General features: G+C 43.9%; 1 protein-coding gene across 1 annotated transcript in view; it reads left to right on the forward strand.

Annotated features, from left to right (window-relative positions):
- LOC147622985 (ribose-phosphate pyrophosphokinase 1-like) overlaps window positions 1-15,144 on the forward strand; it is an 82,828-nt gene extending 67,684 nt beyond the window's left edge. The window contains exons 6-9 of the mRNA XM_086821012.1: window positions 13,913-13,982; window positions 14,081-14,162; window positions 14,267-14,426; window positions 14,541-15,144. Coding sequence (XP_086677138.1) covers window positions 13,913-13,982; window positions 14,081-14,162; window positions 14,267-14,426; window positions 14,541-14,579 — 351 coding nt within the window. The 3' untranslated portion in view covers window positions 14,580-15,144. The remainder of the gene's footprint in view (window positions 1-13,912; window positions 13,983-14,080; window positions 14,163-14,266; window positions 14,427-14,540) is intronic.
- The last annotated feature ends 401 nt before the right edge of the window (window positions 15,145-15,545 follow it).

A 15,545-nucleotide genomic window follows, 5' to 3' on the forward strand; every position in this document is an offset into this window, starting at 1 on the left:
AAGGCTGTAATAACCCAGGTGTCTTCTGACGGTCAAACTTTACCTTCTGACATACGATGCATTGCCTCACAAAGGCATCAACATCTCTTCTCAAGGTTGGCCAATAAAAGAAAGTCTCCACTGCTTTGACCGTGGCGTCAATACCTCTATGACCTGCATACGGTGGAGCATGACTTTCAATCATAACCTTGAGTCGCAATGGCCTGGTAACACACAGTCTGCCATGCATCAATAAAAACCCATCTCTGAGAGTGTAATGCTCATGCCGCTGACCCTCAGACATCTGATCATACAACCTTTCAAAATCCTCATCATGGGCATACTGCTCTTTCATTTCATCAAGCTCATGATGATAAGCAAGTGAAACTGCAGAGACCTGTGGCTTGCGTGACAAAGCATCTGCCACTACATTCTTTTTGCCTTCCACATGCACAATCTGAAAGTGAAACATTGACAAAAAGTTTGCCCAACGCATATGCTTCTCTGAAAGCTTAGTCTGCGTGAGGAAATATCGCAAGGTCTGATGATCTATCTGCACAGTGAAATCAGCCCCAAGCAAGTAGTGTTTCCATGTAGAAAGAGCGTGAATTACAGCCAACATCTCTTTCTCATACACCTGTAAATGCTTCTCGGCATCTTGCAAAACTCTACTCTCATAGGCTATCACATGTCCCTCTTGCATGAGAACTGCACCAATGCTACTTCCACATGCATCACACTGGACAACAAAAGCCTTTTGGAGATCCGGTAACACCAATACTGGGTCCGAAGTAAGCTTTTCTTTGAGCTTTTTGAATGCTGTAATTTCCCGATCAGCCCATCTAAACGGAGTTGCTTTCTTCGTCAAAGCATGAAGAGGCGAAGCAATTTCAGCAAAGTGCCGTATGTAACGCCTGTAATAGGAACACAATCCTAAAAAGCTGCGTACATCATGCACGGTCCTCAAAGCTGGCCAATTAAGTATTGCTTCCACCTTTGCTGGATCCATACGGACTCCATGACCAGACACAATATGCCCCAAGAAATGTATCTCCTGCAAGAAAAACTCACTCTTCTTGCCATTAACCACCAATCTATGGTTTCTGAGTTCTGCAAACACAATGGCCAAATGCCTTCTATGCTCTTCCTCAGTTCGTGAATGCACAATCATATCATCAAAGAATGTGCCCACAAACTCTCTATGAGGCCTGAAAATCCTGTCCATCATTCTGTTAAATGTGGCAGGCGCATTCGTTAAACCAAAGGGCATAACCAAGAACTCATACAACCCAAACGTGGTTCGGAATGCTGTCTTATGCACATCCTCGGGTCTAATGCGTATCTGATGATACCCGCTTTTCAAGTCAATACGACTAAAAACTGTGGAGCCCTGTAAGCGGTCCAATATGTCATCGATCCTCGGTATGGGGAATCGATTCTTGATGGTATTCTTATTCAGCGCCCTGTAATCTATACACATGCGCCAAGAACCATCCTTCTTCTGCACTAAGAGCACAGGTGAGCAAAAGGGTGATGAGCTAGGCTGAATCAACCACTTATTCAATAGCTCCTGCACCTGACTCATAATCTCTTCCTGTTGGGCTGCACTAACACGGTACGGCGGTCTATTCGGTGGAGTACTACCAGGAATCAGATCTATGGCATGATCTTCTGGCCTCTGAGGAGGTAATTCTCCTGGCAATGACTCGGAAAAACAGTCTTGAAACCCACTTAAGAAATCAGCCCTGTCCTTATCTAACATTGACAAATTAGACTTAGACTCATCATCCTGTGCATCCTTTACATAAATCAAGTACGCTGAAAGATGCTTTTTCATTACTGATGAAATCGCTGAAGCGGATACAATAGGAACAGATTTCCCTTTGAGTTTTACATCCAATACATGCTCTTTCCCTCTATGAGTCAGAGTAATTTTCCTATTGTAAGTATCCACCACCGCATGTACCCTGTGGCACCATGGCATCCCCAACAAAACATCACAGCCATCCAAAGGCATGATGGAGAACTCCTCGCTGTCCACATAACCCTGCAAATGAAGCCGAAGCTTCCCAATGATAGGAGTAACAGGTTCTGCATACCCTGGACAAGCCATATTTGCCTCATGTAATGGTCCCATCTCCTCTGCGCGAATCCCCAATCGGCCAGCCAAATCTGGTGAAATGAAGTTGGCTCTAGCACCTGTGTCAAAGAAGATCAAAGCATTCTGATCTCTCACTTTGCCCCATGCTCTGCACAACTCTGTAGCTTCACCACTTAGCTGCTCACCCACAAGATCAGGAACTAAGCCTGCAGAAGGCTTTGGTTTCTTTGGCTTGGGCTCTCCTTTATTGTCAGGGTCCTTCTTGGACGTTCTTTTGGGACAATTGAATGACATATGCCCCTCTTCAGTACAGTAAAAACACTTTTGAGCATCTCTCAAAGCCTGTCTTTCCTCAGAAGTCCTTTTGGGCATTGGCAACTTCTTATACTTTGTCTCTGTAGACCCTTTAGCATCACGAGAAGCATGCCCAAATTTTTCAGCTTTCTTGCCCAATTTCTTACTGCCTTTAAACCCAGATGAACCACCTGTGAGTAACGCATTAGCTGTCATAGCATTCTCAATCATCTGTGACATGTTCGTTACTCTCGTCTTTATACAGTAATCTCGTACCTCCTTGGGCAGCCCACAACAATACTTCTCAACCTGCTCAGATAATGGCACGGCACGATAAGAAGTCACTGGGAGTAGAGCTTCCCAAAACTTCTTGTTATAATCCTCCAAACTATCACACTTTGAAGCATCTAGCTTGTGCCATGCTGTCATAACATCCACCTCAAATGTAGATGTGAGCCAAACGGAAGAGAAAACCTGTTTGAATTGGACCCATGTAGTGGGTGCTATGCCCTGCAAAAGAAGAGTAGACCACCACTGCAAAGCATTGCCCTTGAGAAAAGTGGCAGCTTTCCTCACCTTTGAGGACTCTGTGTAATTCCCACCAGAAAAAGCAGCATCAAACTGCTGTAAAAAGGTAAGTGCCTTCAATTTATCCTTGGCCCCACTGAAAGTGTCAAACTTTACTGCAGCTCCCCCTTCCTTATAATCCTTCGCCTTGCCCATAGGCGTTAGATTATCATATGGAAGTGGTTTCGTAAGATTGCTGCCCCCAACATTCATACCCATCATTGGGTCAACATTTCCCATTCCAACACCAGGCATACCATACATCCCAGCCATGTTTCCAAACATTCCATGCTGCATACCTGGCTGCATGCCACCAAACATATTGCCTTGCATCCCAGGTTGCATGCTTCCAAACACATTTCCTTGCATACCGGACTGCATACCACCATACATATTCCCTTGCATGCCAGGCTGAAAATTGGCTCCAAAAGGCCCATACATACCCATGCCTCCCTGAGGATAACCCCCAGTCATGGATTGAAACACCGAGCCACCACCAAAATAACCTGGATGCATATTCTGCTGAGGAATAGGTGGCTGTCCATAGAAGGAACTCTGTGGGTTAGCACCAAAAGCATGCTGCATGTTCGGAAACTGTGCAGGAGATGGATCCTGTGGAGTGGTACCACTATGACCCTGAGGAAGATTCTTCGAACGAACCTTCTACTTCTTTTTCTGGGGCTCTGTGCGGGGCTCTGTGCGAGATCTCAAAAATTCAGCAAATCTCTCACTCTGTGTGAGCTGCATAAAAGTATCCATAACACTAACCAAGCGATCTTTGAACCGAGCATCATCATCCTCTTTACCATGCACATCTTCTGGCTGTGTTACATCCTCATAAGGCTCAACATCTGCAGCCTGTTCTCCTGCAAAAATATCCTCAGATACATCTCTTTCAGGAGAAGACTCTTGCTCTTCTTCTTCATGATAGAAGTACTCTTCCTCTGTATCAGACATGATTGCTGAATTTTCAGCGATGGCTTTCTCCAAAGCAACCACGAGCTCACCCCCTTCAGAAAGTTGATGATTGGTCCCGGCAACGGAACCTTGAAACCGGCCTCTGATAGAAACCAGAGTGCGGTAGGAGCAATCACCCGTCCACTTGTAGTCTAGAAGATAAACAAAACACAGATTGGGGCTAGAGTGCCCAAATCTGAAAACACAGCGACACCTGTTGGCCCCAAAGCTTGGCGCCCCTTGCGGTATTTCTTTATTCAATTAAAATAATATGTATGGCTGAGTACAACACAAAGACCAGCCAAGAGTTTACACCTGTAAGTCCAATCTGACGGCCCACAAATCCTTCTCAGCACAGAGGATCTATGCACACAGATCTGTGTCCTCAAGCAACACACTGTGCCTCCCTCTGATCAGCCAAGATCACAAAGCAGGCCAGCCATGGGCATACATCTGGCATAACTCAAGAGCATGATACATCTTCTCAGCTCAAACATACATGTGCTGTCCAATCTCTGTCTTAATCTCTTGTCAATCTGCCATACCCCTCCTCTCACAAGGGGCCAGATAACACATATCTGCAATAGACATCAAGCAATAGAAAGAGAGATAGATGAACAGAAACAGAGCTTACCAAGTTCAGCTCGTGAAACAACACTGGAGGAAGCAACAGCACCAATCTGTGCCTGCAGGCACTTGAATCCACAATCCTGCTTCACACTTGTGCTTGCACTTGCCTGTATCCTCCTCCTGATGCTCACTCCTATGCTGTCCTTGAAAATACAGATCTGAAAATCAGCACAGTACCCGTCTGTACCGCCTCGGGATACGTGCCAGGCGTTGTACTTGCATAAACAGCCTGCTGTCCACTTCTGTACCTGCCTGAATCAGCATACACAGTTCTGTCCAGCACCCTGAAAAGCGCCGCCTGCACCAGTACTTGCTGTATCTGACTGCCCGTACACTGTACGGCAGTCGTACAGTAGGGTATGGGCTGTTGTACCTGCTGGTACAGTCTGTCCAGTCCCTGTGCGCAGAGAATCCAGCAGAGAGAAGAAGACCCGCCGCCTGTGCTAGAGAGAGAAAGAGAGTGCTCACACAGATCTGGCCGTACAGTGCTGTACGGCTGATCTACACTCAGAAATTCAGCAGCAGCACTCAGAAAAACAGCCGCCTTCCTCCTCTTGAGCTTTTCCACGCTAGGATTCAAGCGCATGAAGGAACTTCTCCTTTTGCTACACGATTCCCCAAAAAGGGAAGAGAGAGAGAGAAGAGAGAGAAAACTCCTCCCCAATTTAATCCCTAGGGCCCCAACTTTAATAAGTTCCTAGGGCCACTAAGGCCTAGGGGCAAACTCCAATAAACATTAAAACTTAATGTTTCTAGTTCCCCCCTTCACACCTAGGGATGTCCACACATCTTAAACTCTGTCCGGGCACCCCCCATGTGAATCATAAAATATTCTGACTCTGCAACCACCATGCCCACACTTGTCCTGCTCCATTTTCACAGGGCCATGACAGAGGCCATATCTCATCCTCATCATATTGCTTCACGTCGAGAGCGTTCTTATCAAGTTGATTCCACCCGATCTACGAGTGCTGCCCGGGATAGTGGAAAGAGAGGTCGATATGACTCATATGGCAGAAACTGATGGGCATGGCAGATCTCATTCAAAGAAGGATGCCAAACAGTTTAAGTCAAGGGATAAGGACATCAAATTTGAGAACTTCTTTGGGAAGCTGGAAGTTACCAAAGCTCTTGCTTTTATTCGGCAGTTTGAGATAGCTTTTTGCAATGAAGACTTCTCGGAGAAGTCTAACTGAGACATGTGGGTATCCACCTAAGAGATACAGCTAGTGATTGGTGGATGGCCAAACTCTTGGATCATAGTGCTGCCCGCACATGGGCTGAATTCAAAACTCAATTTTATGATCAACTCTTACCACCAAACTTTGCTAAAAATTTGCGAAAGAATGGGATTGGCTGAAACAGGAAGAAGGGGAGTCGTTGAGACTTACATCGCCAAATATTGGAAGGTATTCCTGAAAGTTACCCCTTTCATAACACTCTTTGATGAAGAGAAGAAAAGAAAGTTTGAGTTTGGGTTGCATCTGATCATTCAAGAGAGCCTTGAAGTGTACCCAAACCAAACCCTTCAGCAGTTAACACATTCGGCAGCTGTGGCGTAGACATTTCGCATAAAACATGATAAATCAAAGCCAATTTCAGATTCTTTCAAGGCCAAAAAGAGGTCTGGTTTTGACTAGAAAAAGGGCGGACAACCCTTAAAAAGTGATCAAAAAGATGCCTAGGGTACAAAGGAATGTCCATTCAAGAAGCCGTGGGGCAAAGGCAAAGATCATTGGCTGTCAAAACAGCAAAGGATTGAGTATGCACATGAGGGTAAATGTTTTGGATGTGGAAGCAAAGATCACTTGTATTATGGGTGTCCACGAAACCCGAAAAATGCAGATAGTGGCACCGAAAAGCCACATGTAAATGTTGTTCCAAATGTATTAGGAAATACAAGTCCACTGAAAGACTCTTATGTAAAGCATGGGGACAGCTAAAAGATCAACCTGCATTGTTTCTTTTTGATGATGCATCCATGGACAATTTGATTTCTTTGCAGATGGCTACCGCCATAGGATTGGATGTATCAGGTTATGGCACTCAAATGGATGTAGATGCAGCTTTTGAGGATGAAGGAGTGAATGTAACGCAAATTATTAGCAAGCTCTGCATTCACATATAGAGCTACCTTGATCATGAGAACTTTATGGTTGCTCTTGCCATTGGTTGTGATGTTTTGCTTGGAATGCCTTGGCATGCTCGTATGGAGCCAAAGAAATCATACAAAGAAAAGGAGATCTCATTTATGCATAGAGGTAGAGAGATTGTTTTAGATGCTGGTACTCCGAGAAGTACAATACCTATTGTTAGTCATGTACATAGCAATAAGGTAATAAAGAGTGCCGAGTATCAACTGAGAGCGAGGAGAGTTCTTCCATCACTATAGTGATTGTTTTCGTGATGCGCTTCTTGGTGAAGTACCACCCGAATGAAGACCACCGTATTGATGTGATACTTGGTAGCACACCGCCCAACCGACCTCCATACAGGGTAAGTGCTAGCCAGCAAGAAGAGATTATGGCGCATGTAAATGACTTGCTTGAGAAAGGGTCGATACAATCAGCTCATCTCCTTATTGTTCACCTGTGTTATTGGTGCAAAAGAAAGATGGAACATACAAGATGTGCACCGATTGTCGTGCCCTTAACAAGGTTACGATAAAGAACAGATGATCTTCTATTCCATGCATCGATGACATTCTTGTTAAGTTGGAAGGTGCAACTTGTTTTAGCCGAATTGATCTCAAGAGTGGCTACCATCAAATACGAGTGGCATCGCAAGATGTACATAAAACTGCTTTCCGAACGCAGTTTGGGCTTTATGAGTTCTTGGTAGTGCCGTTTGGACTTACCAACACACCAGCCATGTTCAATCGGATAATGGACATGATTTTCAGAAAGCATAGAGAGTTTACTGGAACCTTCTTTGATGATATCATTGTGTTTTCCAAAGATGAGGAACAACACCGCGAGCACTTGGCTATTGTGCTCGAAGAGCTTTGTAGTCACAAGCTCTACATAAATGGTAAGAAGAGTGAATTTTTTAAATCAGAAATTCATTGTCTTGGTCACATTGTATCAAAGAAGGCATATGCATGGACCCTGTCGAATTGCAAGCAATCAAGGATTGGCGAAAGCTGCTACGGTACATGAAACTTGAACTTATATGGGATTATGCTTGTATTACCGATGCTTCAGTAAGCACTTTGCTGAAATTGCTTCGCCATTACATGATCTCACCAAGAAAAAGGGCGTTTTTCAGTGGGGTGATGTACAAAATAAGGCTTTTCATGGCTTAAAACAAGCCATCATGTCTGGACCGGTTTTGATTTTGTTAAATTTGCACAAATCATTCTCTGTTGAATGTGATGCTTCTGGAGACTGTACTGGCGCCGTATTAAACCAAGAAGGACATAGTGTGGCATATGAAAGCTGTTGACTACAACATGTGGAACTTCACTTGTAGGTTTATGGAAAAGAGCTTCTAGCAATCAGTCATACCCTCACGATGTGGAGCTGAATTTACCGTTAAGACGGATCATCAAATTCTTCGGTACTTTCTTACTCAAATAAAGTTGTTTGAAAAAGCATATGAGATCGACAAATTTCCTCTCTATGTTTCATTTTTAGATTCTACACACTCTCGGAAAGAAGAATATAGTGGTTGATGCGCTTTCTCGAAGGCCTCAATTTCATGCCATTACTGTGGCCTATCATCAAGAACTCTCAGATATGCGAGAAACCTATCACAGAGATGATAATTTAGATCATATATGGGCTGATTTACAGCAGGGTAATTCAGTCTTGAATTATTCCATGCGTGATGGGTATTTGATGATGCACAACCCCCTTTGTGTGCATAAAACTTAAGGCAAAAAGTGTTGGAAGAATGTCATGTACCACCTTATGCAGGACATAGAGGCATTCTTATCACTACGCAGGCTTTGGAAAAGTATTTCTTTTGGCCTCAGATGCGTAAAGACATTGAGGATTATGTTCGCCACTCTTTGGTTTGTTAGAAGGTCAAATTTGACAGACATAAGACTCCAGGGTTGCTTCAACCTTTGCCGATTCCGAATTAGCCTTGGGAAAGTATCACCATGGATTTTATCTTTCGAAAATGCGGCAAGGGACTGATGCTATTTGGACTTTTGTGGACAGGTTCAGTAAACAAGCACATTTCATTCCAGTGCGGAAGACCATAAAGCCAGAGCATATGGTGAAGCTATTTTTTGGCCCAAATCTTTAAGCATCGTGGCATGCCAAAGACAATTGTGGGGGACCGTGATCCTCGCACCACTAGTCTCTTTTGGCACGCACTATTTGATAATATGGGAACCAAGCTGAGTTTTTCTTTGGCATATCATCCATAGACGGATGGGTAGGGTGAAATTGCAAATTCAGCGGTGCTTGATTTGTTGAATTCTTATGTTTTTGATCGCAAATCAGACTCGGAGAAGTACCTACCACTTGTTGAGTTTGCCTACAGCAATACAGTGTTTGCCTACAACAATACAGTGCATACTTCTATGGGGGGGGACCGTGATCCTCGCACCACTAGTCTCTTTTGGCACGCACTATTTGATAATATGGGAACCAAGCTGAGTTTTTCTTTGGCATATCATCCATAGACGGATGGGTAGGGTGAAATTGCAAATTCAGCGGTGCTTGATTTGTTGAATTCTTATGTTTTTGATCGCAAATCAGACTCGGAGAAGTACCTACCACTTGTTGAGTTTGCCTACAGCAATACAGTGTTTGCCTACAACAATACAGTGCATACTTCTATGGGTAAGGCACCGTTTGAAATTGTGTATATAGCAAAGTGGTTTTGCCTCCTATCCTACGCACCAAGGATGAAATATTTGCAGCGGATTTGTATGTTAGGAATTTGGATATTGCCTTCTCACAGGTCAGGACAGCCATACAGAGATCCTAGGAAAAGCATAAGAAGGTTGCAGATAAACATCGGAAACAGTTGTAGCTCAACGAGGGTGATTGGTTTTTATTGAAATTCGAAAACCGCCTCAGTAAGAAGACATGCAAAGAGAAAATGTATCCCAAGCTATCTTGCAGATATTATGGACCATTTCAGATCTTGGAGAAGATCAATGAGGTAGCTTTTCGATTGGTGTTAACAGATCATTGGCGGATGCATAATGCCTTTCATGTTGGTCTCTTGAAACCATATGTTGGTACAGATCCTTTGGAACCGGTAGTAGAGGACCTACCAGAGATTGATGAATTGGAAGAAATCTTGCAGCTTGAGCAGATTGTCTTTCACAAGGAACCAATAGCGCCTCGTGGCAATCTTGTTCGTAGATATCTGGTTAAACTCAAAAACTACCTAGCACTTGATGTGGAGTGGGTTGATGAAGAATACTTTAAGGACTACCCGGATCTCCTTACAGCATATATGGACGCTTTTCAGTTGAGGACAACTGATTAGAAGCCAAGGGGGATGTCACAATCCTCCAGAGAGATCTGCACCATGCGGAAGGATTTCCTGGAGCATGATGGATTCACTCATGTAAGAGTTGGTGACTTTAATGAGTGATTAGAATTGGTGTCTCTAAGTCAGTAACAAGAGTTGGTGACTCTGACTACTGTAGTTATGCATTCATGCAAGGGTTGGCAACCCTAGTGTTTGCATAAACTCATGAAAGAGTTAGTGACTGTGGTCAGTGAGTATGTTAACTCATGGAAAGGTTGGTGATCTTGGTGATTTAGCTACGCTCATGCAAGGGCAATGGCTCTAGTGAGTACAACATTTGGATCTAGCGTGGGTGGTGCCCATGGTTGCGACAGATGGCAAGTTGGGAGATTTAATCCAAATCATTGCGCACAAGCATTTGCTTGTGAAGTGCACTTGCATGTGTGACTTGTTTTGTTTGCTTGAACATTGCATGGTATTTTGCATGTGAATGTCCATGGGCATTTGGGACGCGTGGATGCCCCTGGATGTGCGTGTGCACACATGTTTGGGACTAAGGTGGTGAATTTTGGGTGTATTGCAGGTGGTAAGTGTGCACACTCAACCTTATTTAATTATTATTTCTTTGTTTACTAAAGTCTATGGTTGCAGGTTCACATTCGTTAAAGTTTGGGCGGACAAACTTATAATTTATAAGTGAGAGTTCACATTGGGCTGGACTATTTTATTGAACTGGGACCAACTTTTAGGTTTGGGCACCCGGGCATGGACCAGAAACCCACGAGTTTCTAAAGTAACCTTGGGGTTATTTTTGCCAGACACGAGTTGCTTTTCTGGGTGCTTGGGGTGTGGAGCAAGGAAGGGCAGCCAAGAGAGCTGGTCTACAGCTTCTCTAGGGAACATAGGGCCGTTGAACAAGGAAGAGACCTATGTGGCTGGCCGACTCCATCTGCTGCTGCTGCCTGACAGTTGGCTGATTGATGGAACAGTGAATATGTGGTTGGTCGACTGTTGAAACATCAGCTACAGGGCTGGCCTACAACGTTTCCTCTTTTCTCTAGTGCTGGTCGGGATGGATACAGGCTACAGGGGCCAATCGAGTTGCATAGTTGCTCCCTAAAGCTAGTCGACTTCCTTTACTGCTTCTCTATTGGTTGGCAAATCTCAGCCATACTTCATGGGTTTCCTTGAGATGGTACAGACACAGGTTGTGCCAGGCTTCAACACAGCTTCATGGGATGCAAAATGATTGGTCTAAGTGATGTTTTGGCCTGTTTGGAGCTGTTGAATTGCATAATCGTGTGGACAGCCGCAAAACTAAGGAATAGTTGGTGACTGTTAAGCCCAGGTTGGTGACCAAGGGCCGTCGACTTCGGCTGCAACTTCTAATTTGATGTGTTCTCTCAAATTTTCCTTGACCATTGTCTTGATGCTACTGACGATCTCATGTAGATCTTGCTTGATCCCTTCGTTCACCTTTGCAATAGTTTCTTCTTTCTGTGGGGTCCTCATTTCTGGGCTTGGTTTGTTTTCTAGGGTCACAAGAGGCTCTTGTAAATCATGAAGCTGCCCCTTGAGTGCGGAGGTGCTTCAAGGATGTACTAGAAGAGGGGGGAGAGGGTTGGGTGATCCATCTTCAGACTATGTTAGTCAAACCAACTGACAATGCAGGAATACCAACATGTGCGATGTCCCTCTTGTGCAAGCTGCCCAGAAGACTAGACTCGGGTGCCAACCGCGGGAGATGCCACCCACTGTGTATGCATGGTAAATGTAAGTGATGGTCTGAAAAAGAGCATCAAAGAGTAATGGATCCCATGAAACTGGACAAGCACAATCTCATGTGGCACTGATGGCTTACGCCTGATTATTCAGAAAAACAAAATCACCTATAGTCTCTCTATCCTCTTACAATCTGACTCACCCAAATTTGGTCCCCAAAACAAGGCACCATACATCACATTGGGTCTAACCTGTGTGTCAAACAATAAGCGCTTAGTGTTGGCTCTCAGAAATGGGCCTGAAAGCAACGTCTCTTTAATCAGGCCAAGGCGCATAACCTCTCGCCAAGGGAGCCAGCTGCATGGAGAAGATCGGACCAGTGAAGGTGACCCCAAGGTAGACGTATGAAGAGGCAAACTCAACCACATCACCTCTTAACATGAAAGATTGGATGCAACCTGATTTGAGTGTTAATTGGTTATACGAAGGTTCACTGCAAGGTCCCTCTCAGCACAAAAGCACCAAAGTGCATCAAGGTGCTTTTGTAACCCCTCTGCTGAATCTGAAATGAGGACTGTGGCATCTGCAGTGTGCACATAGGACTGTCATATAGCGGAGAACCTGTACTACCCAATCTGTCAATGAGCTTTTAGATTTCCCTTTATATAGTCCAAATAGTGTAGCGTATATTAGGCAGCCCTGTTTGACCCCAATGGTGTTATGTAATCTCACCGGATAGACCTCATGGTGTCATGTAATCTCACCGGACAGACCTCATGGTCCTCAACTTGTAACTGACTCATACAATGCCATCACACTTCACATCTTCTTTGGTCAGACATGGCTGCTTGGCTCAATGATAGTGCTAGCTATGAGGGTGAAGATATGATCTAGTGTCAAGTTATTCCTCCTGGGACCTGAACCCTGCCTGACTGGTGGATCTCTGTTTGTCTCTCTTCTCTCTCTGCCAAGGAGCCAACCCTGGCCTCCAGTACTACACCATAAATCTTGGCCTATATATGGCCAATCATGATAGTTTGGTAGCTATTGGGGTCCTCGCGGTCTCCTACATTATGGGTGGGGACAGGCTTAGTTCCGTACGTCGTACGGATCAGATCATACGTACGGTACCGTACGTATCTGTACGATCAGGTACGATTTTGCCCTATTTCTGCCCGTTGGAAGTAGCCGTTTTTCTGCACGTTTTTTCTAACCGTTTTCTGTCCGTTTTTTTGGCTGTTTTCCTTTCATCTCTCCTGTGTCCTTCTATAAAAGCCTGATGACGATGTTAATGTTGACACTTTCACGTTGACGAGTGAAAACTTTGCAAGTGTCAATCAACAACCTGATGAGGAGGAGGCAATCTTCATGGAGCTCTATAGTGAGCTTGTGGCAGCAGATACTCGCAGCACCAGGAGTCAGCATGGACGGGACCGCGCAGTTGGAGTTCATAGGCCTCCGCCTTCGACATCGGCAGAGGGTGGCCTTCGCACATATGTGAGGCGGGGATTCTCGAGCTCCAATCCCCGCCTTCATGATGATATTCCATTGCCCCCTCATGATGATACCCCACTGCCTAGAGAGCCCTTGTTTGATGATGACGGCAACCTACTTAGCGAGAATGATCCCTAGAGTGTCTCGTCCACCTTCGAAGAGTCCTCTTCAGAGAACTCTCTTGATGGACACTCTAGTAGTGATCATGTTGATGATCATGCATATGGTGGTGATGATGTAGACTTTTGATATGTTATAGCTCTCTAGGCATTGGGCATCTATCTCCTTCTAGCTCATTGATGATGTATTGTAGTATGTAGTATCATGTATGTATGCATGTTGGCGGTCGCCCATGCCATGAGTTTTTTGGCCTATCCTTTTGTAGCAATTTTGTGCTCTAATGGCATGTTCATGGTTCTACTATTTTGTAACTTCTTGTCTACAATTTTTAAGTTTAGGAAGTATTTTTAAAAAAAACGTACTAATACCGTACCTCAAAAATTTTTAAGGTACCAATTAGTACCGTATTTTATCATACCGTACCGTATCGTACCTTTCGTACTAACTAAGCTTGGGTGGGGACAATGGTGCTATTGGTCCAAGAGAGAGGGAGGCCTTCAAACAAAGCCCTATTTGAAGCTTTTTTTTCAGCTACATCTGTGCTCTTGTTTCTTTGAGTTTAAACAGTTGTATCTAGACTCATAGGGATCTTCATTCTGGCATATGCAGGTCATGAATCTCATTGGTGATGTGAAAGGGAAGGTTGCTGTCATGGTGGATGACATGATTGATACAGCTGGTTAGGAAACTGTGGTGTCCAGAAGTTTTTTTGGGGGTAGCTAAATGGCATGCTGCATGTAAGAATGATTTTGTATTTGTATTGTTATGCTCTACTAGGGACCATCGCCAATGGAGCAGCCCTTCTACATCAAGAAGGAGCTCGTGAAGTTTATGCCTGCAGCACACATGCAGTGTTCAGGTCAATCAGATGCCAAGCCTATAATTTCCTGTTGTACCTTGAAAAAAGAAATGTAACTGCTATCCTGTTTGTAAATGTAACCTGCTATCCTGTTTGTTGAACAGTCCTCCAGCTATCGAGCGCTTATCTGGAGGCCTTTTCCAAGAAGTTATAATAACGAACACCATACCTGTGAAAGAAAAGAATTATTTCCCTCAATTGACAGTCCTGTCCGTGGCAAACCTTCTGGGAGAGACCATCTGGCGTGTTTATGATGATAGTTCTGTGAGTAGTGTTCCCCAAATTTCGTGTTGGTGTGTGAAACCTTTGTTTTTTGTTTTTTGTTTCACAAAGTTGTATCTCATATCTGTTGCATACTAATCTGTATCTCAAATGCAGGCTGATTCTGAAGGGCACTCAAGCCTTGGCATTGATTGATTTTTTGGTTGAACATTGCTATGTTTTGGGTGCCGATCAAGGGTGCCTTGCCTTGTCAGGCCCGCTGGCCTGCTTCCTTTTTCTTACATGGTCTTCGTTGCTGTGGGCTATATTCGGTACATAATGATGGGTATATGTGAAGAAAACATGATTGCCAAGAAAAAGACGTCACCTTGTTTGGGCAATCTATGGTTGCCAGCACAACCGAAGCGTTATGTAGGTTTCCTTGTTAAGTCAAGTATCCTTATGGTGGGGTCATGTATGAAAAGTTTAGGGTTTGACTCAAATCTGTGAGAGAAACCAATACATTAGCATCCCTATCAGGGATCATGGTAAATAGAGATATCTACCTACTTGCCAGAATGTCTATGGTGTGCAACCAACTAGTCCTTCAAAAATCGATATCTTTTTTCTATTCTGCTGTTTTTGAAGATTTTCCCGATAGAATTCCTGACATGGCACGAGAAAATGTAACCTTGGATTAGGGAGGTTCCTAACCCAAAAGGTGCACTAATATCATGAGCACAAGCAACAAAAAGACTCAATGCATTAAATTCTTACTATGACATGCCAATGCCACCCAGATATAGGTGTCCACTGTCTTTGATTTTTGCTTACTGCATGGACCATGTTCCTTTCTCTTTGGCCTACTGAAGTTGAGCTATATAATCCCTACTGAGGTAAAGGGGCTCTCTTTGGCCTATTGAAGTTCATTAGTTTTCACTCACTACAATACATGATTGCTTTAAACTAATTTTCATCCTTGCACTTAGGAATTGATTTTTACCAATAAGTGATTTAGGCATTCGTAAATTTCACCAATAAGTGATTCAAGCAATGATAATTTTCACCAATGAAAATGCTTGCTCCATTATAACATTATATTGTTGACCACTTTATTTGTGACGATCATAAAATTTGCGATGTTGCGATTGATGTTGTCAATGATTTGTTGATATTAAAGCG

Source organism: Cibotium barometz, chromosome 27, assembly GCF_041138505.1.
Source record: "Cibotium barometz isolate CiBa-2024 chromosome 27, ASM4113850v1, whole genome shotgun sequence".
Lineage (NCBI taxonomy): Eukaryota > Viridiplantae > Streptophyta > Polypodiopsida > Cyatheales > Cibotiaceae > Cibotium > Cibotium barometz.